At 40.0% G+C, this 25,350-nt stretch overlaps 1 protein-coding gene across 2 annotated transcripts in view; it reads right to left on the bottom strand.

Annotated features, from left to right (window-relative positions):
• The window catches only part of rabgap1 (RAB GTPase activating protein 1), a 76,252-nt gene that overhangs the window by 6,743 nt on the left and 44,159 nt on the right, over positions 1 to 25,350 (bottom strand). For both annotated transcript variants that reach the window (XM_080509568.1, XM_080509569.1), the window contains 11 exons: positions 22,083 to 22,196; positions 20,149 to 20,223; positions 19,567 to 19,692; positions 18,840 to 18,983; positions 17,613 to 17,654; positions 17,033 to 17,161; positions 11,523 to 11,615; positions 10,390 to 10,500; positions 9,773 to 9,877; positions 8,551 to 8,634; positions 1,896 to 1,967 (listed from right to left, as the gene is read on the bottom strand). In XM_080509568.1, coding sequence (XP_080365694.1) covers positions 1,896 to 1,967; positions 8,551 to 8,634; positions 9,773 to 9,877; positions 10,390 to 10,500; positions 11,523 to 11,615; positions 17,033 to 17,161; positions 17,613 to 17,654; positions 18,840 to 18,983; positions 19,567 to 19,692; positions 20,149 to 20,223; positions 22,083 to 22,196 — 1,095 coding nt within the window. The remainder of the gene's footprint in view (positions 1 to 1,895; positions 1,968 to 8,550; positions 8,635 to 9,772; positions 9,878 to 10,389; positions 10,501 to 11,522; positions 11,616 to 17,032; positions 17,162 to 17,612; positions 17,655 to 18,839; positions 18,984 to 19,566; positions 19,693 to 20,148; positions 20,224 to 22,082; positions 22,197 to 25,350) is intronic.

The following is a 25,350-nucleotide window of genomic DNA, read 5'->3' as shown; positions in this document are numbered from 1 at the left end:
CAAGTAGCACTGTCTTTATACACACAAGGCTGTGTGCCTTTTAAAAAAAGATCAGTCCCTCCAGATGAATATTCGATTCATTTCATTTGAAGCCGACTTGGAAATATGTAACAATTCATGTCTCATTGCTGCAGAAGTGGCTGAGAGCCTTAATGAAGCTGTAGAGCGCTCGAGCGACCGCTTCTCCTGTCAATTTAAACAAGAGTTTTAGTGAAACGGTGCGTCGCTTTAAACGTCTAATCACAAACAGCTGCAACTTGCAATTACAAATTACCCAGTGAACATTGGTGATGAGTTGTCAGCAGTTGTTGAGTTTATTTAATTGTGCCACTATCTTTAGTAGATTGGGAAAGGAAAGGCTCACGCTCACACACACACGCACGCACGCACGCACGCACGCACACAGAAACCATCCTGCATCCTCAATGCGACTTGTCCTTTGTGCGATTAAACTTTTTTGTGAGTCCTTGGGCAGCGCCGACAAAGCTCCCTGCCAAAACGGGCTTTCTCCCAGCCACAGTCCAAACTGACGTTTCATGAGCCAACTGTGGAAGTGTTAGAAGTCAGGTGCCGGGCTGTGACTGCTTGGCCAAAAAGTCCTCATTCTCCCCGGTAGAAAGCTTTGATTTTACGGCCAGTAGACACAAAGATACGGCGACACAATTCTCAAGATAACCTGCAAAGTCAGAGGTGAGTGAGCTTAACTGCTCTGCCCATTGCTCTCGCTCCCGTGAGCAGATTTGCCACTGTGCAGAAGTGTAGATGAAAAGAAAAATACAACATCAAATTAAAGTAAAGCCATTTTATGGATGTTTCAATTACATTTTATGGCTAATCTTTATGACCGACTGATTCTACCACATCCGTTCGTCTGTCTCCTAAATGGTTTTATTCAACGTATGGTCGCGGAGCGCTGGAGTCCATCCCGGTGGATTGTTTGGTGAAGGCAGAGCAAACACAAAAAGACAGACGGCGACACACGATCACATTCACAAACTCCATATGCAAACTACACACAGAAACCCCAATCGAACGGGGGGATTTTCTCACTGTGACGCTGAACTAACAACTACAGCCCTGTGCACACAGCATCTACCCCGTCTGTTAACAACCCACCAGGACTCTGGCTTCAGATTAGAATGATAATGCAGAAAATTAGTCAGCAACACAACAGCAATGGCAGACGGTCAACCTCTGAAATGTAAAATTCTTTCACAAATTATAAATATTTTATATTGTCTTCTCGTGTCAATTCATTAAAAAAACAAGTAATATAATTGCACAATTTTCTGTTTTTCCACAGAAGCTTGAAGCTTGTAATTCAGGGAAAACCAAAGAATTAATGTCGACTCAACACACTATATATAGACTATATTTAAATTCAAAGACTATTTTTATAACGTTCTTTTATGTGAAACTGTTTCTCTCCAAGATTAGCAAAATAATAAAAACAAAAATCAATGAATTGACAAGTATCTAAACATAAGTCTGGGTTTTGTCAGAGTACAGTTTGAGGATTTGAATATTTCTAGAAACCAAGTTAGAAACTTATTACACGAACAAAGTGGCAATAATATACTGTAATATGGAGTGAGAGAGAGAGAGAGAGAGAGAGAGAGAGCGAGAGAGAGAGAGAGAGAGAGAGAGAGAGAGAGAGAGAGAGAGAGAGAGAGAGAGAGAGAGAGAGAGAGAGAGAGAGAGAGAGAGAGAGAGAGAGACGGCACGCACACAAACAGTAGGAGAGAGAGGATGGTGGCGATGTGGCTGTGTCTGGACGATTCCCCTGACTGGACCCATGAGCAATTAAATTAACGCGTTTATTTTTGACAGCACTAATAATTTCCAAAAACAATGAGCCATTTTGTTTGCACATACGTTTACGCGTGTGTACTCACTCTGATCTTCTCAAGCTCTCCTCGTGTAGCTGTCTGTTGCTTCTCGAGTCGTTCGCTCAGCTGGGAGCAGATCTACAGGAAACAGAAAAAGAGAGACGGCAGTTCGTCGCTGCACTTCTGGAAAATGTTCATGTTGATCACAAATTCTTCTCAACCATTGTGAAAGCAGTTGGCAATGGGAGATGCTATTCTGGTATTTTGTACTTCTCAGAATATAGCAAGGCGAAATGCGACCCTCACTGCAACAAAAGATGAAACAAAATCTAACTATCAGCACCGGTCCTAAGAATTTGCTATTATATCAATTAGAACTATTAGCTCCTTTCTGATAGAGCACACCTCCAGAATCATAGACACCGAACATAAAAACGATAGAATATCAGTTGGAGCATAAAACGCCAGGACATGAGGTCAAACATGTTGGCGAAACATAACATGAATGGAGTTGCTTTGGTGCCTCAGTATAAATGGATGTCCAAATGAGAAAAAAAAGGAAAGCGTAGGACAAAAGAACAAAACATACTAATGAAATAAAACTTGAACCTGGAGTTCCCTTCCGTCAACTTCTGCTTAATGATCATGAGTAAAGCGATCTCTTATGGACTTCATCCTCTTACCTTTAAGTTCATTAGTGTTGACTTCAGGTCGCGCTTTTCCGGTCTGACTCAACGGACACGCGTACACCAGTGCGCATGCACATCGTTTCGTATCGCATGTACAATCTCTGTTTTCTGTCTTTCCTTACAACCGATAGCAGCTGAAAGACTCCCACGGACTTGTGTTGCGGCTCGCAGACGTACGGAAAAATCAATGTGACATGAGTCATCGCGAGAGATACATAAGGTCACTCTGCCTCTCTGCGAACGGCGTGTACGTCTCTGCTTCTTCCTGCTGGCTATGGCAGATTCTGTGCATCGCTATCCACCAACCATAAGTGATTATTGTAAAGATCCGTGCTCGCTGATATCCATCACTCTCCCCGTCATTGATCCTCGTCTCATCTCTGCATACTGTACCTTTATCACTACTCAGCTTTAATTGATCTAATGAATCTGGATTTGAACTACCACTCATTAATCTTGTTTGTTTGTACTTGAGCTCCTCGGCCTCCAGCGGGAACCATTCCGTCCTTAATCACTTTTGTCCTCGTGTCGGAAACAGACGTTTTACCCCTCCTCCAGATTCTTTTTTTTTCTCTCTCTCTAAAATGTATTAAAAAAAAAAGGAAAGAGAGGGACACGGTGAGCAGGACAGCGTGTTCTGATGGGATTGCAGGACTATGTTAAGATGCGGTACTTGTCAATCAAAGGACAGCACTCGTTATCAGCCACACCATCTGCAGGCAAGCTGTCCAGGATTATTTAGCTCTTTTAAAATCAGGACAAACACGCTAGCCGTCTTTGTACCTAATATTGTATCGCTCTAATAATACATTTTGTGTTTGTCCATGATAACCAAGACTCACGGTCGTATTCTACTTGTACTTTTTATCTGTAATTTGGAAAGGTTTGCTAAAAACTGTCAAAATATTACTTACACTATGTTGTTATGAGATTTTATTTTTTATTTATAAGACTGCAGCAAGACACAGGGACTTTTAACATACTGTCATGGTTTCTTATTTTTTTAAGCAGCCCAAAAAATGTAATCCACTGTGTAAGAATCACTTTTTAATATCTGCAAAATTTCACATTGTCATCTTACCAGAGTAAATAACTACATGATCCTATCCTGGGAAATTCATGCTTTTATATCTGGAACAGTTTTGACTTTTATGAAATACATACAACGTGAATAAGTCTATCGGCTGATTTTGAAACCTGATGAAAATGTTACTTACATTTGAAGAAGTTGTTTAAATGGAGCTCATTGACATACTGGTCAATAAAAAGTGTTCAAGGAGTGGGTGGAAGGGAAATTTGTATATCTCTACCTCAATCTTTCTATTTTTGATACTAATCATCCTTCTTGGGTCCAAGACTGACCAGTGATGATTGAAAGTTATTTCCAAACTATGTTTGTGCCATGAGCAAATTCATACAAATGATCCCAACAACACAACTACACCTTTAATTACATAAAAGTGTATCTACCCCACTAGTGTTTGGGACGATGTCCTTAGGTAATCATTAACAGTCTACCGGTCCTGCATCCTATACTTCCCCCCAAAACTGATTTGAGTGTGTGAAGGTTCAGTTGTTTTACCCCATTCCACAAATCCACAACAAAACATCCATCTACTTGTAAGAAATCCCCAATGTCCTTCAAAAAGTAGCTATATATACTTTCAAAAAAACTAGAACGAGACCTGGAACTGAAGCACCTGGATTTATCAAACCACACTGTGAATTTTTAAAACATACGTCCACTCTTTGTACGTCACCCAAGTTACTTTAATCCAGAAAAACTCCCCAGAAAATAAACTTGGGATTCTGTACATCAGGTCCACATCGTTTGAGGTACGTACAAACTCTGAAAACTCAGAATCTTCAAGCTGATCTCGTATGCTTTGAAAGAAACTTTCTGAGATGAAATTCATTTTAGAAGAGAAATGTAAATCCACACTAACAAAAGACCGATGGGTTCCCTGGAAGTGGATCGCTCCAGGCTTGAGAAATAATAAGTGCAGTTCATTAGGCGACACAATCCTAGAACTCACAGTTTTGCGTATTGTGAGCGCTCCTGTGCAGCATGTATAGCGGATGTAGGTTACTTTTATTTGTGTGCAACCAGATTTTCACGCAATAAGTCCAATGTAGCAAAACGGTGATAAATCCAGTGAGTCCAGAGTCAAATTATTCTAAAACTATGACAATTAAATGAAACATAATGCTAATGGGGCCTCAGAGACTGGAGCACTGGCACATGCCACAATACCTGGCACATCCTCAGCCGGAGTATCCACACAAGCTCCACTCCTACAAGAGGGATTACACTGTGAGACTTGACACCGTTTTTAGCTTTACCAGTACCACACATTTCTCTGTCCTCGAGTGCTGGAGATACAATTAGCACACAAAGCTTTTTTTTGGCTCTAATCCCGCAAAAATTAAACTTGGCATTGACGGCCACTGAAATAGCCAATCTCTATTTGAAGAATAATTTGAGTGATGTGGGTTGGAAAACAACGCAGGATATTTTGGGGCATTCTTCAAACTTGTCAATCCCAGTAGATTGAATGCTCCTATCCTCCCGCCATCCCCCCCCCATTCAACACTTTCTGTTCATTTTCCTCCCTCTCACATTCCCATCCTTCTCGTCATGAATTGAGCTATTTTTGACGAAGACCCATTTTCGCTCTTAGCTCAGCAGAGCACAGCCGTCAGCTGCTTGCGAGCAAAATGAGGGTGTTCTCGCACAAACGCACCAAACCATCAAATCTTCCATGAGAGCTTTGGTCACCGGTTCTCACGTCTGCTGTCAGTTCTACTCTGCCGTCAATATTTTTAGACTCAGGTGAAGTTAAGGCCTCTTTCTAAATAGTCTCTGTGTTATTTCTGAGCAGTTCCACGGGGACCGACACAAGGTGGATAGTTGCATAATGTCCCAGCTCTGATGGCAACGGCACTTGATCTGATAGGTTTTTATTTAAGTATTAAGTGACAAGATGAGATCTGAGGAGGGAAAGTGTGCGCGCAGACTTGGTAATCAAAGGCTTTGGGGTTCAGTTTAAGGACAAGTCGTAAAATTAGAGATTTCGGCTTCGCTAAAAAGATAAATGAGCGACAACACTTTGCTCTAAAAAGTAGATTATTTTTAAATATTCATGGTGAGCAAGGCAGTGGTGATGACATGATCACAGCTTAGATCTGGGAGGACGAGACCGAATCAGTCAAGATAAGTGGGGAAGAAGTTTCACAGAGGTCATGATGACAGATGAAACACACACAAACTAAATAAACCAATAAATATAATGAAAAATGTATTAGTGCTGTCAAATGATTAATCATTTTAATCAGATTAATTACAGGGTTGTGGTGGATTCAGTTCCATTATTCATGATTAAATATCATTCACTTTTAATCTATATTAATCATGTTTCATTTTGCATGACCATACAGACTCAAGAGAGAAGGCAAAATCTTTGCACTTAATGTGCTTAATAAATACATCCAAAAAGGTTCATGTTAACCAAATATTCACGTTGACACAAAAAAAACCCAACAATTTCTCTTTTTCAAACTTTTACCCACATGAATGTGAAAGTTTAAATTCTTTTTCCGCCAGCTATGAAGACAAATGCATTTGTTGACATTGTCCGGGAGGAGAGCTGACCACCTCTTATTTAAAATGTGGAAATAAACTCTCTGACTAACAAATGCAGTGTGTGTAATACTTTTGGTCTGTTGGCTGCTCCGAGTTGGCGTTCTTTGTACGAAGACTTCCCATGTGCGTCTTCCATATCGAGTTGGTTCTATAACAACCAGAACAACTGGCCAATTGCACATGTGCGGCGGCCTGCGCTACGGCAAGTCTACTTGGACAAACTACCCCAAATGCATTGCCAGAGATGTTTTAGGGATGCTGGGCCAGTCTGCGCTACTGGTAGGTTAATAGCCTTAAAGTTTTTAAGCAGATTAATTCTGATGACAGATTAATCCAGGTTAATGCATTCATTAGGATGGCCCTAAGATGTTCACAAGTGAAGTTAAGAGATTCAAGCTGTAAATCAAAAGTTATTTCGCACCAAGACACTTTACACCATTTGGTTGGGACAGTCACAGATTAACCTAAAAGCGAGGAGGAAAATCTCCCAGCAGGAACAGACTGGACGGGTTGCAGTGAGACAAGAAAGAAAAAGCGAGGAATAAGGCAGAGAAGCAAGTCTTCAGAAGTCTTAACGACGGCTTCTTGGCTTCATTAAAATATGGCGGAAGAGCTTTGTGAGAATAATAAAGTTTTCTTCTTTAAAGTCGTGAGGTAACAAATACTAACGTTCAGACTGTGACTTACTGCTGTGCGGAGTCTGCCAACGACTGGCAGCTGCTTGCCTCTGAATTTTGATCACGTACTGCTTAAGGTGAATTATTACTTCAACGTCATTGTGACTCTTGAGTTCAGCCTGCAAACGTTTAACCACTGAGGGCCGGCGCCGTTTTCCTGACACTCATCTAGTCTTTGGCACATGCATACAAAGAAACCACAAATCAATATTGGGTTGTTTGTAACCTTTCAGAGTATATATTAACAATGACAAAGAGAGGAACAAGAAGTCTTGTATACGAACGCTTGGGGGTTTTTAAAGGGCAGAAACACACCAGAACAACTTATTCTCAAGATGTATGCAGCATGAGAAAGATTATCATTACAACGTGGTTACATTTGTGACAATATGTGGAAAATGCTGTGTGGAATACAAAATACTGACTTAAAAAGTAAATGCACGTGATCATCGTGCTTCTGTGAATATCTCACATCCAACCTCCCATTTAATCCTGTTGGCCTTATTTCTGAATTTCCTCTAAAATATGTATACAAACGCATTATAATTTAATACATTGAAGTCACTAGCACGGACTTTCATTATATATTCATAAGCTATGCAAGCAAATGCGACCTATATTTCACACAGTCATCTTTATGAGCCCATAATTCATTTCCCACAAAATTCAGACTCAGCAAAGATGGGAAATACTATCAGACCGATTTTTAACCCAAGACTGACTGGATTGGTTTCTTAGTCGTGGCTGTAGACTTCTCAGAAAATATGCAATGACAGTGCATGTTGCTGTTATTCTTACCTTCATTGTGATTGTGTTTTTGACTTTAAACCCATGTTTCAAATTTGTATCTTCTCCATGTACTTATGGAATGTAATCACTCGTAAATGGATGTAAAGCAAAATTGTTATGCTTTCTAGTAGTTTTTTTAATTTTCTATATACCATAAAGGGTCTAGCAGTTATGTTTATGAGAAGTAGAGATGCCAAATCCTGTGAGCAAGTTGAGAATACAAACGTTAAAAACAATATCTGGCTATAAAACATGTAAAAAAACTGGTCAACCACTTCATTGAACTCCAAAGCACAGCAAATCTGTGCATCACTCATGCCACACCGCGGCAAAGAAAGAGTGAATGCTGAAAAAAAAATACTGGCCGCCCAGATTAAAAAGGATCAAAGCCAAACTTGTTACATTTATTCTACAGGTCCCAACATTACATGGCGTCTGGGCCTTTTGCCTTCTCCCTCTCACAGGTGCTGAAAAGCCACATTTTAAATTTACTTTCTCACTTTGCATGACCTAATGCTTCCGCAGCTTGATTTTCAGGTCCTCTGAGCGGCGATCACATGTTATATTGAGACTTGCTTTGATTAGTCACAAGGCATAACCACATCCAGACCGAAATCATTGTAAAGTAATTGGAACTTTGCTTTGTATGTTATAATAAATATCCCTTGTGTATGGATGTACATTAGGTTCACTTTACACGTTCCAGATAAGAGACTTTGTTATTTATTACAGTTTTAAAAAGGGGTTTTCTATTAATGCTAAATACAAACAAAGACAAGGAAACTGTGCAGCTACTGTTTGTAGTTTTGGTTCCCTAATTTTCACTTGAGAGGAAAGTAGCCTCTCTTCACTAACAAGAAATGAATGGTGAGAACTGCTGTGTATGCAAAATGGAAAAAAGGAGAATCAACAATAATACAAACCTGTTTATATTCTCCAATGATGGAGCCGTTCTTCTTAATCTCAGATTCAGATTTGTCAAGCTCTCGTCTGCACATCTCCTTCAACTGTGGGGGAAAAAAAACAAAAACGGACACACACACACAGAAATCATTAAGCTGCTACATATTAGAGAGCAAGGACAGGAGACGACCCGAAGGCCCCAGAGAGCATGAGACTGCCGTTAAATGTAAAGAAGACACAGAAAGGTATTGGCAGACCTGAGGCCCAGGGCAAAGTCATGCCCTCAACACAAGCACATAAATCACTCAGAGTTAGACACCTACACAGTCCACGAGACAGGAGACATTTAGAGGACAATGCCGAACTCACATGGGAGCACAGCAGGTCTGTCCTTCGACTCAAAGGGATTCTTCATCGAACTCGGAAAAGTAAACACCAAACACTAACTGAAAGCCACTGAGACTAGGAAAGGCCACCTCTTTGTAGAAATGGCACAAGTAATCATTTAGCGCGTCAACTGTAAATATACATTTTCTTAACCTATCTTTACAAAGAAAAATCAGTTAATTAATTTCAATCAAATAAACACATATTTACCCTCATATGGAGTCTATAAATAAGTTCCTTTAAACTTCTTTTATTGGATAGAATTTCTACAGATTGTGATTTATTCACCTATGCAGTCAAAGATGAGATTTGTCTGTTTCTGAAGAAAATTGTTGCTCAGAGGACATCATATTGTTCTAATTTAAGAGGTTTTTAAGCACAATTTCTTGGACCTAGCTTAAAGTTACTTAACCAGAAAAAGAATCTTTAAAATATACTTCCCTTAAAAGAGATCACTTCTGCCCAGAGAATAAACCAATGTAGGAAAACAAGACCACGACTCACAGTTGCCCAAATCGATCACAGAAGTCAATATGTTTCCAAACAAACTGGAATCTGTAGTAATCAAACTGTGTTTATGTTTTTCTAATTGATGTCATCAGTCAAAACCTACATGCATGGGTTTCTGGGATATCAAAGATGGCGTTGTGGCAGCTCCAGTGAAAATATCAACATTTGACTGATTCAGCCCAAGAAAAAAAAAAAAAACCTCAAAGAAAATGCATTCAAACCACGAAATAGTCTTAAATGTTGTGAAACTGATCCGTACTCAAGTTTCCAGTTGCAAATCGAGATGGAGTGTATAAATGGGGTCATGTGAAAATGATTTGGGAAAGTCTTATTATTTGCTCTAACCTGTGCAGACTCTTCCTCCAGACGGCGCTTCTCATCCTCCGAGTCCACCAGTTTCTGTTTGGTCAGCAACAACTCTTTATTCAGTGCGTCTGCCTTTTCCTCGGCCTAAAACACACACACACACACACACACACACACACACACACACACACACACACACACACACACACACACACACACACACACACACACACACACACACACACACACACACACACACACACACACACACACACACACACACACACACACACACACACACACACACACACAAACCAAAAAACACAATGCTGATGAGCTCACTGAAAATAACACTTGCTATACTTTCTTCATAGTTTTATCTTGACCATTCTTCTTTTATATATATAGCTGAATGCCACAATTGCATGCATGCACCTTGTGCCTTGAACACGCAATACAAACATTTCAACTTAAGGTTTAAAGTAAATAAAGGGCTCTCCCACAGACAAACTTTGAACTGTGCCTCGTCACAATTCAGCTCTTGCCACACACAATATTTAGCCTCGGTTCCATTTTCTTACAGACAATAAAAGTAACATTATGAGAAACAAGGGTGCACCCATTCTCACACGTACGTTCCTTCTCTGTTGACTTACATTGTCCAGGTCTTTGCGCAGGGCGATCTTGCTGCTGACTAATTCATGTGCCAAGTCGTCGTTCTCCTGCTCCAAACGCATGTTGGCCTCTTGTAAACGACGGTTCTCCCGCTGGATGGCAGGGGCGAGACAGAGGGAGCAGGAAAGAAGAGAAGGAAGAGGGTGAAGGGACAATAAGAGATTGTATGAAGTATAATAAGAAGAGAACGCCAGATAAAGGAAGGAAAAGACAGTGATGACACCAGACAAACAGACAAGATTATGAACAGAGAAGTGAACAGGCGCATGAAAGAGGAAGAAAGTGGACAGAGAGCAGAGCAAAGAAAAGGGAGTTACTCGTTTCGAATGAATGTTTAAACATCTTTTCCTGGAATGGCAGCTTCTGGAGTCGTGCAAAAAATGCACATAAGACACATAATACTTGGCAATTGTAAAAGTTCACAGTTCAGGTGAGAGCAGGAGTTGTACTGTTGCCTGTAATGTTTAACGGAGTGCAAGTTGTACATTATTAACAGCAACAGTGCCAGACAATGACACGCGTCAGTAAAAAGCAACTGAATATAAATGTAGTCTGAGACAAAGGCCTATATTGCAGCGTTTATAAAATGTAAAAAGTGTGTTAAACTATTGCAACTTCAACGAATGGACTAAAAGCAAACAACTATTGATTTCTTTACGGTTCATTATACTGAAGTCTGGAGAACAATACTACAAAGGAGTAATGATCTTTCTTGACAAACAGGAAAAAAAATGTTACAGTGATTGAAGCTTTTGTGGTTCACTCAACCAATCTGTTAACCTTGAAATGACTAATAAAAGGTATTGTTAACAGCTTTTTTTCTTTGCTGCCATGTACATTCAATGTCTACACCAGGGAAAAAGATTGATATTGTTATGCTGAAAATCTGCCAGAGAACTGTGGTTATTCTAATACATCATCTATTATCTTCTACACCCATACGCCGCAAAACCATGAAAATGTGAACAACGGGGACGTAAATCAACCAAATAAATAGCTGTTGCCGATCTATTTCCAGCTTGTTGCTCTGCTGACAGATCTGACGTGGTCCTTTCAGGATGTTGTACTGTGACAGGAACAGGGATATGAGCATTTTTTTTCTGATTTAGTCTACCTCATATCTCTCAATGGGCGCCTCCTGTTGCTCCTGCTGCTCCCGCATGGTGTGGTACTCTTTCTCAAACTTCTTGAGCTTCTTCTGGCTTATCTGTTGAACAGCAAGAACCCAGAAACAAATGCTTGGTGATTACCCACAAGATGAAGAAGGGGGGGGGGCCCCCGAGTCTCTGGCTGATGGACTCGAGGAGGCTGCCAGTGGAAAGTTTCCCCCCCACCAAGCCTTTGTAAACAAGGACACGTGGATTTTAATTGACATGTTAGTCCAGTCCAACATGTACCACAACATATGAAGCGATTACAACCCAACTTGACTGATGAACTGCTGCGTTCCTAGATAATCTATGTACACAGAACTCACAAGATTGAAAGCTTAGGGTTTAAAAACTGTTCCGTATTTGTGCAAAATAGTAATGTACCACCATGTTTACTTGAGTGGAATTAAAGTAATTAAAATAATTAATTTGATTCACTTTGTGAACTTTTGGGGTTTTTTTGTGTTTTTTTTTATGTATACTTAATTTATTTTATATCTACTTGTTTTTGTGTATCACCTTTATGTTTGAATATCACTATTCCCTTCTTAGCTTTTAATGCCTCACTGCGGATATGAGATCATGTTTCCTCACTCTGTTTTCTCTGTGTATGAAACGTGCTATATGAAGATTAACTTTGTTCGATCGATTTAAGGGTGTGTAATAATCTTTAATATCTGCTGCTATTGTTAAGCAAACAGTCAAAGTGAGCTCACACTACCCCGGTACCACAATTTATGAGCTGAGTCACGTCTGAGTGCACGTCTGTCAAAAATGCGTCAAGAGGAGGAAAAACATATAAGTCATGCTGGTTTATAAGAGGCACTATTTCTCCATGCGCAGACGTGACGACAAAGTCAATAAAACTGTACTGTTGATGAACCATCTGAATGTTTCCCTCCAGCTCTGGCCGTCATGCTTTCAACTCCATGATTATGGTCATGGTAACAGTTTACCTCTTTTCTGCTGTCCGTCACATGATACACTAAACTACTTTTCTGGCATTTCACTTGAGATTGTCAGTTATTTTTGTCAGTACTGCAGCATTCTATTGTGACACAGTGCCATCTAGTGCTCCAAGTTAAAGTCTGGATATACCTTTAATCCATTTCTGATGGATTATTGCACTATTTATAGTGTAAGAAAACAAAGATAACTTGCAGGTTAGCGACATAGATGCAAGCTAATCATTCCTCACAAACCTTTTTTTTATTAAAAAAAAAAAAAAAAAAGATTTAAATGAGCAAAAAGTGACCTGTGAGGTGTGCTTCTTTACTACATTGCATGGCAGTATCACTTAATCTGTCTTTAGTTTCAAATGTTCCTTCTATTAAATTGAATGGTCCAGATTGTGTCAAGAAGGTAAATGACGTATACATGCATATCAAGTACATTGCACTACTGTTTGTGTTCCCTATCCTGCCTACTGCTTCTCTATGTGACTCAACACACAATCCTGTGGTGCAAGTGATTTACATCCAACTAAAATATTATATTTTGGACCTTTAAAGTGTGGATTACAATCATTAAATGTGAAGGACACGTCTTGAATATTGCAGGTTCAGTTTGTTGATTTGCATGAAGTGAGAAATGATTACAGTCGTGTAACTTCCATTTCTCTAAAACAGGCGTCAATTTAAAGAGTCAAACATGTCTGTAAATGGAGACAGCTTGCCAAAGAGCTTCCTAGAAGTGTGCTGCTGTTTCCAGGTCTGGGCTGCTTTTTGTCACCGAGGGGAGAATGAATTCCCATAATTTGCATTTTACAGAATACCATCATGGTGAATGTCCAGCTGAAGCTCAGTAGAGGTGGTTTAATGAAGCAAAACACTGAGCATAAACACTGTAGTAAATCTACTTCAAGCCAAGTAAATCAGGCTTTTGGAACAACCCGGGGACAGACAATAACCCAGCAGAATTACCTAAATGACCTCCAGAGAGCCGTTCACACCAAACATCCAGAGAATATGAATAGAATGGTTTGTAGGTTTTGTTTGCAGCTAGGGAAAAGGCTAACGTTATTGCTACCGAAGGAGGTCCAGCCAGTTATTAAATCCAACGGCTCACTTACTTTTCACACTGTGAATATTTCGTGGGTGTGGTTGATAAAAGACCTGAAAGATTAAAATTGTTTGGGCGTTATTTGATCCCATTAGAAAAGAAGATTAGACCCTATTTTATAACCAATGAATGCAGACCTGGTGAGGTTTTATGTGCTTTTTCTAGCCCCTGCACATAAACAGCTGACAGGAAAGACATAATCTTGGATTATATTGTGTAATCACCTCCACGTACACACTTCCGTAGCTTTTACACTGTTCTACCATTCTGTGAAAACGAATGGCAAAAAACCCCACTGTTGAAATAGAGTTTCCTTGAGGTTGCTCAGTTTGAATTTCAGCATTTCCACTTGTTTTATCAAATGAGCGCTTCTCTATTCAACATGAGACCCAGCACACAGTGTTCAGATAAAGTCTAACACCTCAATCCCACTGGAAAAGGTTATGCGCTTGATTTTCAGGATGAAACTAACACCTTCTATTAAATAAGATATACCAGTCCTCTCTGTGAATTTAAATGGGCCGAGATGCGCTTTAATGCATTCCCATGTTGCAATACCTGGCTTAGATCGAGAGTAAGATATAACTGAAGAGCCAAACACTCTCAGCCCTCGTCAGATTGATGTTGGCAGAACCGGGATAACCTGACCCGCATGCAATGCTGAGGGTGTGCGTGCGCATGCTCGCTGGTCACACATTCTGCTCTGTAAACGGGAGACAAATAAAGGGAAGAAAAAGCCCGGGAGGTCACTCAGGGCAAGAGCCACCTCATCGGTCCCCTCTTCTTCTCAATGTTTTTCTCATTTTCTCTGGCTCAGCCTTGACCTGCAGCTGCGTCTCAAGACACTAGGACTTTGAAAGGAAGCCAGAACCTCAGGGCATCCGCAACCCTCATAAGAACAACTTCCAGGCATCAGTTGCAGATGTTTAGAACACGATCAGTAGTACTGTGGTGTAGTGAAACGGCCGTGCAGAAGTATGAGCATTAGTTGTGTTACGTACATCAACATTTGCTTTTAATCAGTTGCTTATCTGGAAAAAACATTTTTTTTTATATTAGTGTGTTTCGAAGCTTGTGTTTGCAGAGGATAGAAGCTGTGCTTAAAACAACAGGAAGAAAACAAACAGGGAAGGAAGAGTTGGTAAAAACGAAAAAAAAAACAATAAAAATGAAAAGGGAAAGAAAAGAAACCACACATTCAAATTCAAAGAGCAATTTATATTCACCAGCATTGAAGGTCAAAAGGTTGGCAGACGAGAAGAGGAAGTAGGTGTACCGACTACACACTGAGACAACATTATTGACCCGCTCTGACCCCTGGACTCTCTCTTGAATACATTTTGCAAACCGACTGTGGATTATGATGGTTTGACCCACATTACCTTGGATGACCCTTGACTGCATTTATGAAGTGAATAGTTTTGAAACTTCTCTTTGTGCCAACTCCCAGAAGGCAAGACGACTGTCACGGTGATGTAATTAAGATTTGGTTAAATTATTCAAAGTAATTTTTTGCTCGAACCACATTCAGTTCACTTCACATGAGAGAGCAATAGTTCGGATTTTGGTTTTCTGACTGCTTCATTCTGTGTTATTTCCATCAATAGGGTGCTGAAGCAGAGGAAGAAAGAGTCAAAAGTTCAAAGGATCAGACAGCTCAACTATAGCTGCTTGGGTCTACATACAATCTATTTATAAAAAGTGAGCCGAGCCCAGTCGAACAGCGATATGTGTAACTGCGCCGTCAAAGTAGCGTTTTGGAGAAGACGTTGAATAATAACAGATCTGAACGAACACTGCGCTCAGAGTTGAAGCACACTGCTATCCAGGAAGTGCAGTAGTGGTCAATTCGGAAGGCAGTGGCATCAGTCAACGAGGTCACCAGTAATCTGCTCTGTTAATCCCCACATAGTAACAGCCAAGCTTCAGATTAGCCTACCTTGACTCAGATTTAATTTCCAGCTTGAACATTACAGTAGTCACTAAGGTCAAATTGACAAATGACTTCTTGGAATTATTTCCTGTTATTTTCTGCACTGCTCCAAAAATATTGTAAAGCAACAGGATGTTAATATATTTTCGTTTAACTATCTGAATGTGTTAGAGCAGAGTGGCTATCGAGAACTTTTGAAAAGACAATTATAGTCATGTAAGTAAAATAATGTGAAAGCATTTTAAACCACAACTGTATGCGTGAGGCCGTGTCAATTCATCTCTGGTTTTGTATTTGGAGGTCCAGGTTTTGAAACATTTCTGAAAAGTCATTCGGGCCACACAACCAGCCCAGATGCCTCTGATTTACTTCCTGTGGGCTTTTGCGCAGCTCAAGGAGCTCATTGTGATCTCCTTGCTGCCCAGCTGTCTAGCTGAAAACCAAAAAGTTCACCTCCCTCTTTCCAGGTTGGCTCCTCTACAGAGTTTGTGCTAATAAATATCTCTGCCCAAAGTTAAAACCAAAGTCAGGTTCTTTAAACTAGGCCAGACCCTTCAAAACAGGTCAGGACACAGGTGTGTGCATGTGTGCGTGCGAGTGTGTGTGTGTGTGTGTGTGTGTGTGTGTGTGTGTGTGTGTGTGTGTGTGTGTGTGTGTGTGTGTGTGTGTGTGTGTGTGTGTGTGTGTGTGTGTGTGCGTTGCAGAAAGAGAAAAGCATGTGTGGTCAATTTTGAAACCTGTATTGAAAGTTCAATAGTGGCCCCTAGTGGTTATTTATCAGTACTGCTGGGCCACTCGAGCTTGATTGAACTTTGACTTTCAAAATGTGGGTGGTACAGGAGCTCCCTTCAGTGGCAAATTTAGGAAAGCCATTAATTATTTTGGAGAAAATGAAAGGAACATAATAAAGGGGTATTTCTTTATGGTCTCACTTGCTGTAATTATGCAAAATAAAACGAGGAGGTGCTGCATGTTGTTATGATTAGTTTTAAGAACCCATTATAGTTCTACTGCTTAGTACAGTGTGGCTGTTTGTGTCTATAATTATCAATAAATAATCATAATCTTGGCACTTTGAGAGTACAGCATTTTCTCTACAAGCTATTAAAAAAGTTTTAGAACCACTGTTAGGTAACAAAATATTATCCAAGTAATTTATAATCACACTGGCTACTTGGATTACGATGTGTATCACATAATAAAAATTTTACATTAAATTTCAATTGGTGATGCTAAATTGCCCTTAGATGTGAATGTGATGTATGTGGTTGTTTGTCTGTCTATATATGTTTGCCCTGTGACAGTATGGCAAACCTGCCCTCGCCTACGGATCGAAGATGAATTCATTTTAATCATTCTCAAAATAAACTTTTATAGAGCACATCAACATTTACAATCACCTGAAATCTTTGTTGAGGCCGAAGAGCATTTTAATGAGAAACCAAGATTGTGATGGGTGTGTTTCTCCTCTAACCTCACCTTCATGCTACAGGCCAGCTCCATCAGTTTCTTTGCGTTTTCTTCTGAGCGGTACCTCTTTGGAACTGGGACGCGAAAGAACTTAAGTGCACCCTCGAAGTCTGCCTGGATTAGATCGTCTTTAGATGTCTGAGAAGGAAAGAGATAACATTCATGTATATTATGCATGGGTGACTTCTATTTTGTGGTAACATCAAGGAATGTAATATTTAAGACAATTTTTGGTCTGGCAGGGAGAATCTAGGATAAATATGATAAAGAACAGGCTTTATTGTACCAAACTCAAGGTTATAAATCAATATACCTTAAATGTTGCTGAAATTTTCTGTTACCTGATATCCATTCATTACAACCATTAAAAGAAAAGAGCAAAGGTTTACAGCGTATAACAGTGGTTTGAATCTGCCTAAACTCTGTCCAAGGATTGATAGTTATGGTGTGTGTGTGTGTGTGTGTGTGTGTGTGTGTGTGTGTGTGTGTGTGTGTGTGTGTGTGTGTGTGTGTGTGTGTGTGTGTGTGTGTGTGTGTGTGTGTGTGTGTGTGTGTGTGTGTGTGTGTGTGTGTGTGTGTGTGTATTTACCTTCAGAAGTGCCAACGCTACATTGAAGATCACACTAATTCCCTGCAAGAAAAAAAAAAGAATGGACTCGCTTCACATAAAAATCACTTACAATACACAATTTTTTTTTCTTCTTCTGGAAAACATTTGCTAAATTTAAGTATTTGGATCTGCATTATGTCTGCGATTCTTCCAGGTTGATTTAAATGTTGAAGTGGTCAGACTTATTGGGGGTCACTTAAGAACTCTTCACTGGATGTTGAAGACTAGTGCTCTGCATGAACCACCGGGCTTAATAATCTCTCTTCACTCAGTCTCGTGTTGTCTAATCTGAAGAAGATTACCCTGGGTCTGAAAAGTGTGTAGCTTCCCACTGCTGTGATGTGTCATTACAGCAACAACAAAGTGACTTCCGGGTAGGTTCTTATTACCTACTGTGTGCCACGTTTAATGTGGGAGTCAGTTTGAGATAATGAGTAGGAAACAACAGTCTCAATACAAGGTATTGACAAAGTACATAAAGCATCACAACTGAGTAACTGTGAGGTAATGGTGGTGTACCTCTGGGGTCTATATGTGGCAACAACAAGGTAACAGAATTGTAACTGTGTGGCCAACATGGAGTTACTGGGGGTAGAAATAGGGTTGTTACACAGTAATGATGGTGTATTTAGAGTATCACTATGTGGGTAGAGCTTTACAATACCACGATGAGTATGGTGTATCTTTTTTCAATGTGCTTCTGTATTGCTTAGGTTTTCTTTTAGCTCTTGATTTGAAGCTTATGTTAGTAATTATTGATGGGCAGCAAAACTGGGTACATGACCATTTGTTGTTACGAACAGGAGGCACATTATCCTTCCATTAACTACATCTTATAGAATGTATTTTGAGGCTTCAGTTGTTTCAAAAAAAATTTAAGTACAGGATCACCGAGAGGTGAAAACAAGAGTATTTATGATAACTGGAGTGGAGTTGCAGCAGGAATAAAGCGTAACAGTAATGGAAGTAACAATATGGTCACTACGATAAAGCCACACAGTAGTTACATAAATCCCTATAATTGTATTTGAAAGACACTTATTATTCAGAGTTAAAACCTGGATGTTTTCAACGAAGAAAAACTCAACCCTACTTGACAATCCTTGCTGCCCAAAGTTTGTGGAATATTAAACACTTAGAAACAGCGGGGAATGGCAATGCATGAAACAAAAAAAAAAACCCAAAAACAAAAGCAACTTCACTAACCTCACACAGTAGCAGGTCAATTATATGGAAGACCATGTAAAGAGGGAATTTGGCTGTGAAGAGGGTGAGGAACCACTGAGAAGCGTACATGTGAGCCTCCAGACCCACGTTCAGGAAATGGTTGTACAGGTCAGGTATATATTCCTGGATACAGTACAGAGAAAGCAAAATACAGACTAAAATGAGACGAAAACCTTCATAGAGAAGCTGAGAAAGGATTCAGATGTCCACTGGTGCACAGTATAAATTGTTAGGGAATTGTAATAAATTAGCATTTCCCAGCAGGCTTTGCTTTTAAGTGACTTTTGAGAAGTGCTATTAAAGTTTAAAAAAAAAAAAATTCACATGTACGTTTTAAACAATTAAGAAATATAATATATAAAACAGATTATATGAATCATAATTTAAGATGCTTTACCAGGTAAGATAATGCAAACTGCATCATGTTGCCAGATCATACTCTAGTGATTTGTGAGAATAGTACTGGTGAAGAAACAATCATACATGCCCGAGCAAATCATACTCCCCTCTGCTATCAGGTGCCAGATGTTATTACAGCACAGATGTCTACACACTATTTATCGATGTAATACATCTTAATGCCAACTCACTTTATGACAGACTCTATATGTTCAGTATTCACTTGATTTTGATAGCTTAACCTTAAACTCCAGAAAAACCGGTTAGAAAAATTCTTTATTGAGATCTGAAAACACACAATACAAACCTGCATGAGTCTCTCTAGTTGGAAGAATTTGCAATGCAGATCTTCAAAGTTCTGTTTGAAAAGGTCCCTGAGCCCATAATCAAACATGATCTTAACCAGCACACTGAATGCTTGCTCCTCAGGCATCTGGGAAAGGAAACAGGAGATGTAAATACTATACTATGACATTCAAATTCAGATCCTGCTGAAATAGACATCAGTTCATTATAAGACCTATATAAAGATTAGGAGATTATTGAAATATCTCTCTGAAATGTCATTGTTTTGAATAAATCTCATCAAAGATACAAGACAACATTGCTCCATAAGGTGGCAGTGTTCGCATTTCTAAGAACAGCTGCTGATCTTATAATTAAACTACATTAAAGTGACAGTCACTATTAACATACTTTTTTATTCAGTACGTAATCCTGTGTGCTATAAGGCATCAAAGAAACTCAAGTTAATCCCTCAATGCTGCAGGAGGCTGCAAATAATATCAATGTAACTTGAAGACTGAGCAGCCTTCTCAGCTCTTGACATTGTTTGAAAAGGTTTGATTTTTTTTTTTTTGTTCTAGACTCCTCTGGTATGTCAACTCACGTGCAGCAGCAGCACAGCAGCCAAGAAGGATTGTCCCTGGCAGTAGCCAATCTCTTCATCATAAACAGAGTAAGCCTGAAGGGGGGTTGAAGAGCAAAACAAGACAGTGTTTAGCTTTACAGAGCATGGTGAGATTAGCAATAAATGCATAAATATCAAACTCAAAGTGGGTGGTTCGGCGAAAAGAAATTTAAACACACATATTCTGATTTAGTACTGTACATAAACAGGCATTGGACAATTTTTAGTATGGAAACACATAAAAAAGTTATCGTTCTAACATCACAGTTAGCATATAATAAGCTTATGTACATATTTAACTGTTTAACGGTGTGCGGACTTATGTGGTTGTCGCACTTGAACCCTACCACATGAGCGTTTCAATGTTTTTCTTTTTTTTTTTGGTTATTTGAATTATGAGATATCTTGAATTACTCCACTACTGACTACATGTGACAGATTATGGTCAGTGTGAGAATTCATTGTGAGATTCACCAACACTGAGAGAGAGAAGGCAAATGATAACGGAGAGACCTTTAGGAATGAAGTCGAGCCACAGTGGGAGTGGCGGGAGGTTTGCAGAAAGTAGAAGCCGATAAAAGACAAATAGAACGGCAAGGGAAAGTGTTGGTATAGATGTTATAGATCAAATAGAAGGGGAGGGAGCAAAGATGGGAATCAGGGAAAAATGGTCTGTAGTGGCCTACTGAGCTACAAACACAAATAATGAGTCCAAGTCAAACAGACAAGGTGTGGATCAATCCGTGCACTCAGGAGAGGGAGGGCCCACTGAATTATTCAGACACACCTGAGGAGGTGCTTGTCTGGAAAAGAGATGGATGCCCTCACCTGAGTTATGCATAATGGATGAAATGAAAGTGGAAACTGTGAACAAACTGCAGTCAGGCCTCTCATGACACATTATTGAACTCCAGGCTCTGGTGTGTGCATGCTTCTCTTTTTCATAAGACAAAGAGCACTGACATTTGACGAGCTAAGTGTCTTGTGACATATTGGTGCGTGTACAGCTGTGTGTAATTGTCAGCTATGACTGGTCACAGCTGGGTGTCATGTGCCGTGATGCTCAGTTGGAGAAAAAAGTATTTAGCTTCTTCTGGAAGGGCAGCAGCTGCTACAAACTCAATGAACCACCCAGAAACAGAGTGGCAGTGGTAATTAATGAACATTTCACTTGAGTGATGGTAACTCTCACTGCTGCTCTACAAACTTTGTGATTGGACCTACTGTACAGCAAGTCATTCACATCATAATCACACTGTTTTTCCAGAGAAACGTGATTTAGTTTCACATGCAGATGGCCGGTATTTCCAAAAGCTTGTACCAATTGACACAACTCCTGCAGAAACACTCCACTACAAACAGAGCGACTGTCTCAACTGCATAATAGGACAACACTGTCAAACTAATTCTGATTCAGATTTGATAAAAAAACAGCTTTTTTATTATTATGCAGTTTGCTGATCAGGTAGTTGTCTCATGTCAACTTCTTTATTTGTGTTTTCCTCTCTATTTTTCTTGGTATCCGGAAACACCAACCAGTGCAAGCAGATAGCCCAGTTCTGAAAAGGTTTCTTCCTTGTACAAGGGAATTTTAAATTTTTACTTCACCAGGGCAAGATGTAACCCATCCAGACGGACTATACAGTATGTTCTGGGACAAGATTCAGTGAAGATAAATAACTATATGAACATTTCGCAATAGAACAAGTGCAATGGCAGTCAGCATGGGATGGGTTTGTGGCTGATTTGCTTCTGCAGTCGTGCTCCATAACAGTTTACACTTCATTTGGCGTGCAGCTGCTGCAGTCGCTCTGAGCCCTGTATGAATCCGTTCGTATGATTATCTGTGTATATCGCCTTGTGTAGACTACACAGAAAAAAAATAACCTCCCACTTTTCTGTTCATGTCCCACCTTGCAGATCTTGTAGAGCGAGTCTTGCCCGTCTCCTCCAGTGTCTTTAAAGTAGTCATGAGCTGGAAACGTCCTGTTTATGTCCCTGGTGATGGCGCTGTCCTGAGGAGACTCCTAAAAGAGAGATGAAAACAGAGCAGACAAAAAGAGGAAGGTGGATGAGACAAGTCAAAGCAAAAACATCTGTCGTTTTGCTGTTGAATAAGTTGTTATGAAAAAAAAAAAACTAATTCCACAGAGATCCAATAGCGGTCAATTTTTGGTCACACACAAAGCTTAGATTTACAGTATGGGGCAGGAATAAAACCTGGAGGCACAGAGTGTTCTCTTCCACCGTACAAACTGTCCACAGCACCCTGCCTCTGTATCTGTCACTCCCTTTTCCTATTATATCGATTTGAGAACAAATCAAGTATGTATTGTGTTGCCAGATTTCACATACAGTATGTATGCAGCTTCAACTACAAAATACATGTGACACACACACACACAAAAAAGAACAACAAGATCGAGATGGTTGTTGTGAAACATGCAAGTGCGCTCAGAAACAATCACCACTCGGAATGCTGCTATAACAAAAAGTGGAACTAAAAAGTTAATTCACTTTGTGACATGGTACAAAGATTTTCTTTCTCACAGGACGAGCAAGATCCCTTAATGTTGACCTACTTCGGGCTGATGCCCACTAAGAAGTGAATACTGTGCAACACCAGACTGATAGGCAGACTTTAGGCTTTCACTGGTGAAAAAAAACTAAACAAACAAACAAAAAAAACAAAAAACAAGTCTGTGTCTGAGAATAGATGAATGTCTGAGTGCAGGTTACATATTTTTATAGAGTAAAAACAAGTGTATAAACATAAAAGGAATGCTTCCAGAAAATGTGCTTGTGGTCCTAATACCCCAACAAAAGCATAGCGGTGCTTTAGCATTGGTTTGAACACAAAACACAATTCCATGCAGTGCATACAGAAGCCTGGGGATACATAGTTCTCTGGAAAATCCCCCCACTGTGATGAGAGCACCAGCACAGTAAAATCACTACACAACACACGGATCAGTAAATACTCAGGCCTTAACTGGCTTTGTTTCTCAAAGATTAATCACCGGCCATTTCATTATTGATAGTCACTGTATTTGGTACAAACAGCATCTAAATAAGTAATGCTAGCCTGAGATACCCTGTCATTAGACGACAGATCAAGCACACTTTTAAAGACAGTGTCACGTTAACATTTGACATGAGAAGCGGGCGTGATTTTAGGATGGCAATCTTTTAACTTTGTGGGCTAATATGTGTTTGCAGTGAGTTGCTCTTGTTCCATCACAAACTCGTCCATGGAGCAAAACTGCTTGTTTTTTTGTTTTTTTTAAACATTAGAAATTCAGAAGATGATTCTAAAGTTTATTTTATCATTGCACAAACACACTTTAGCCTTCCCTGCAGGGGTTCGGAATCCCTCCAAACCCACTGCAATACCCACCGTTCAAATAAATCAACATTGCTTTCCAAACGCTTCCTGCTCACTTTGTGGCTAATTATACCTTCTTGGTCACTCTGTTAGCCATCTCGTCCCCCACCCCACCCCCCCACTCCTTGTTCTGCGGTTTCAGCTCCAGCTTCCATAGAGGAAGAGTGTGAAACAAAAAAGAAACGCCAGTATCAGAAGAAATGCAGGAAGACGGGGACACTTTAACAAAGGGAGCTGATGGGAATCAGACTAACAGTGGCTCAGTGGAGAACCTGGCCCACACCCATGCCGTCATAACTATATGTGACTTTGTGTGAATGCGCTCATACAGCTCGTGACTTTCTAACACACCTTTCCAGGAATATTTGCAGTCTGCATATTTCAGATTCCACACAGATAGAATGCCTGTATGTGACTTGACCAACAGAAAAGAAAAACCATTTTGAACAATGTCACAATGCTTTATTACATTTAACTAATCTAATGTGCCACCAAATCGTCAATAATAAGCAGACGAAAGGTGTAAGGCTGGCTCTATTCTTTGGAAGAATGAGGTTACTCAATCTATAAGAAACATCTGTGAATCTCTCTGCTGTGGTGAGCTGCATCACCAGCTCACCAAAGCATTTCCAAGAAGGATGCCGTTTTGAGAAATGGAAGCCATGCTCCAGGTCAACCATTCAGCAATGGCTGCATCTGCAGTCTGCATGACGTCGGGTTCCTTTCTGTCGTTGGCAAAGATAAAGGACCCTGAACAAACTGTGATTGACATTGCCACATTCTGAGCAGCACATATACTAAAGCGGTGGATACCCCGAGTGGCTGACTGCTGGCTCAACAGACAGACTGAGGAAGTCTTTAGTCCCTCGGGCCATATGGCTATTCACTTCCTCCCAGCTGTGAAATTAAATGTTCACCTGTATTCTCTCGTAAGGCTGCAAGCTGTCAGCGGCAGGCTTTGTCAGCCATTTTCACAGTTTGTATTTAGCCATCATTAAATACATCATTCCACAGTCACCGCATTCATTGTGCTGCAATTTAGCTTTAACATCATTAAAATATCACAGCAGTGTGGTGCTCTAGTCCTGTTTGAATACTGTTCTTATTCTAGCAGGCTTGCATGGGCCTCCGCACCATAAAACGCATCAGTAAATTTCGACCACACTGACCTTGAGCCTGAAAGCAGTTGTGTGGCCAAGAGAGTGAACATATGCACTCCAGAAATGTGTTAATTTGCAGAGAAAGTCATTGGTATGAATATATTTAAGTGCGCAGGCAAGGAAATTCAGCTCCAGCACTGGACTGAGGCTCCAGTCTCACAGTGAAAGATAACGATCCATGTTTATACAAGCACCACTTAGCCATACTTATCTGAAGTGCTGAGAGCGTGTACAAAGACCTCTGACACAGTGGCCAATTAGCTTCCTCTCTGTCTGTTCAGTTAGGGAAAGGTTCAGGATGAGGGTAGCGTGAGAGTGGAGAGACAACATTATCTACTGTCTCGTGATCATATGCGGAAATATGACGACAAGTTAAAGAAAGACAAAGACGGAGGAGATTGAAAAGAATAACAGGAGAGTGAATGGAAAGCTAGGAAATAAAGATCACCCCAGTGTTGTCTAAATATTTTTAATTTGATCATGAAAAAAAACCTGTCTTGTAACATCCCATGATCACTCGACAACGTTTCACACCAAAGAGTTACAAGTTAGTCAAAAGTGGGCAAACTGGCTTCTTATTGTGGCAAATATGGGAAACAAATTGCAAAAACTCACATCTCAGAGCAGAGAACGCAA

This window comes from Blennius ocellaris, assembly GCF_963422515.1.
Source record: "Blennius ocellaris genome assembly, chromosome: 15".
In the NCBI taxonomy this organism is placed as follows: Eukaryota; Metazoa; Chordata; class Actinopteri; order Blenniiformes; family Blenniidae; genus Blennius; species Blennius ocellaris.
This window is presented reverse-complemented; position numbering and strand designations above follow the sequence as displayed.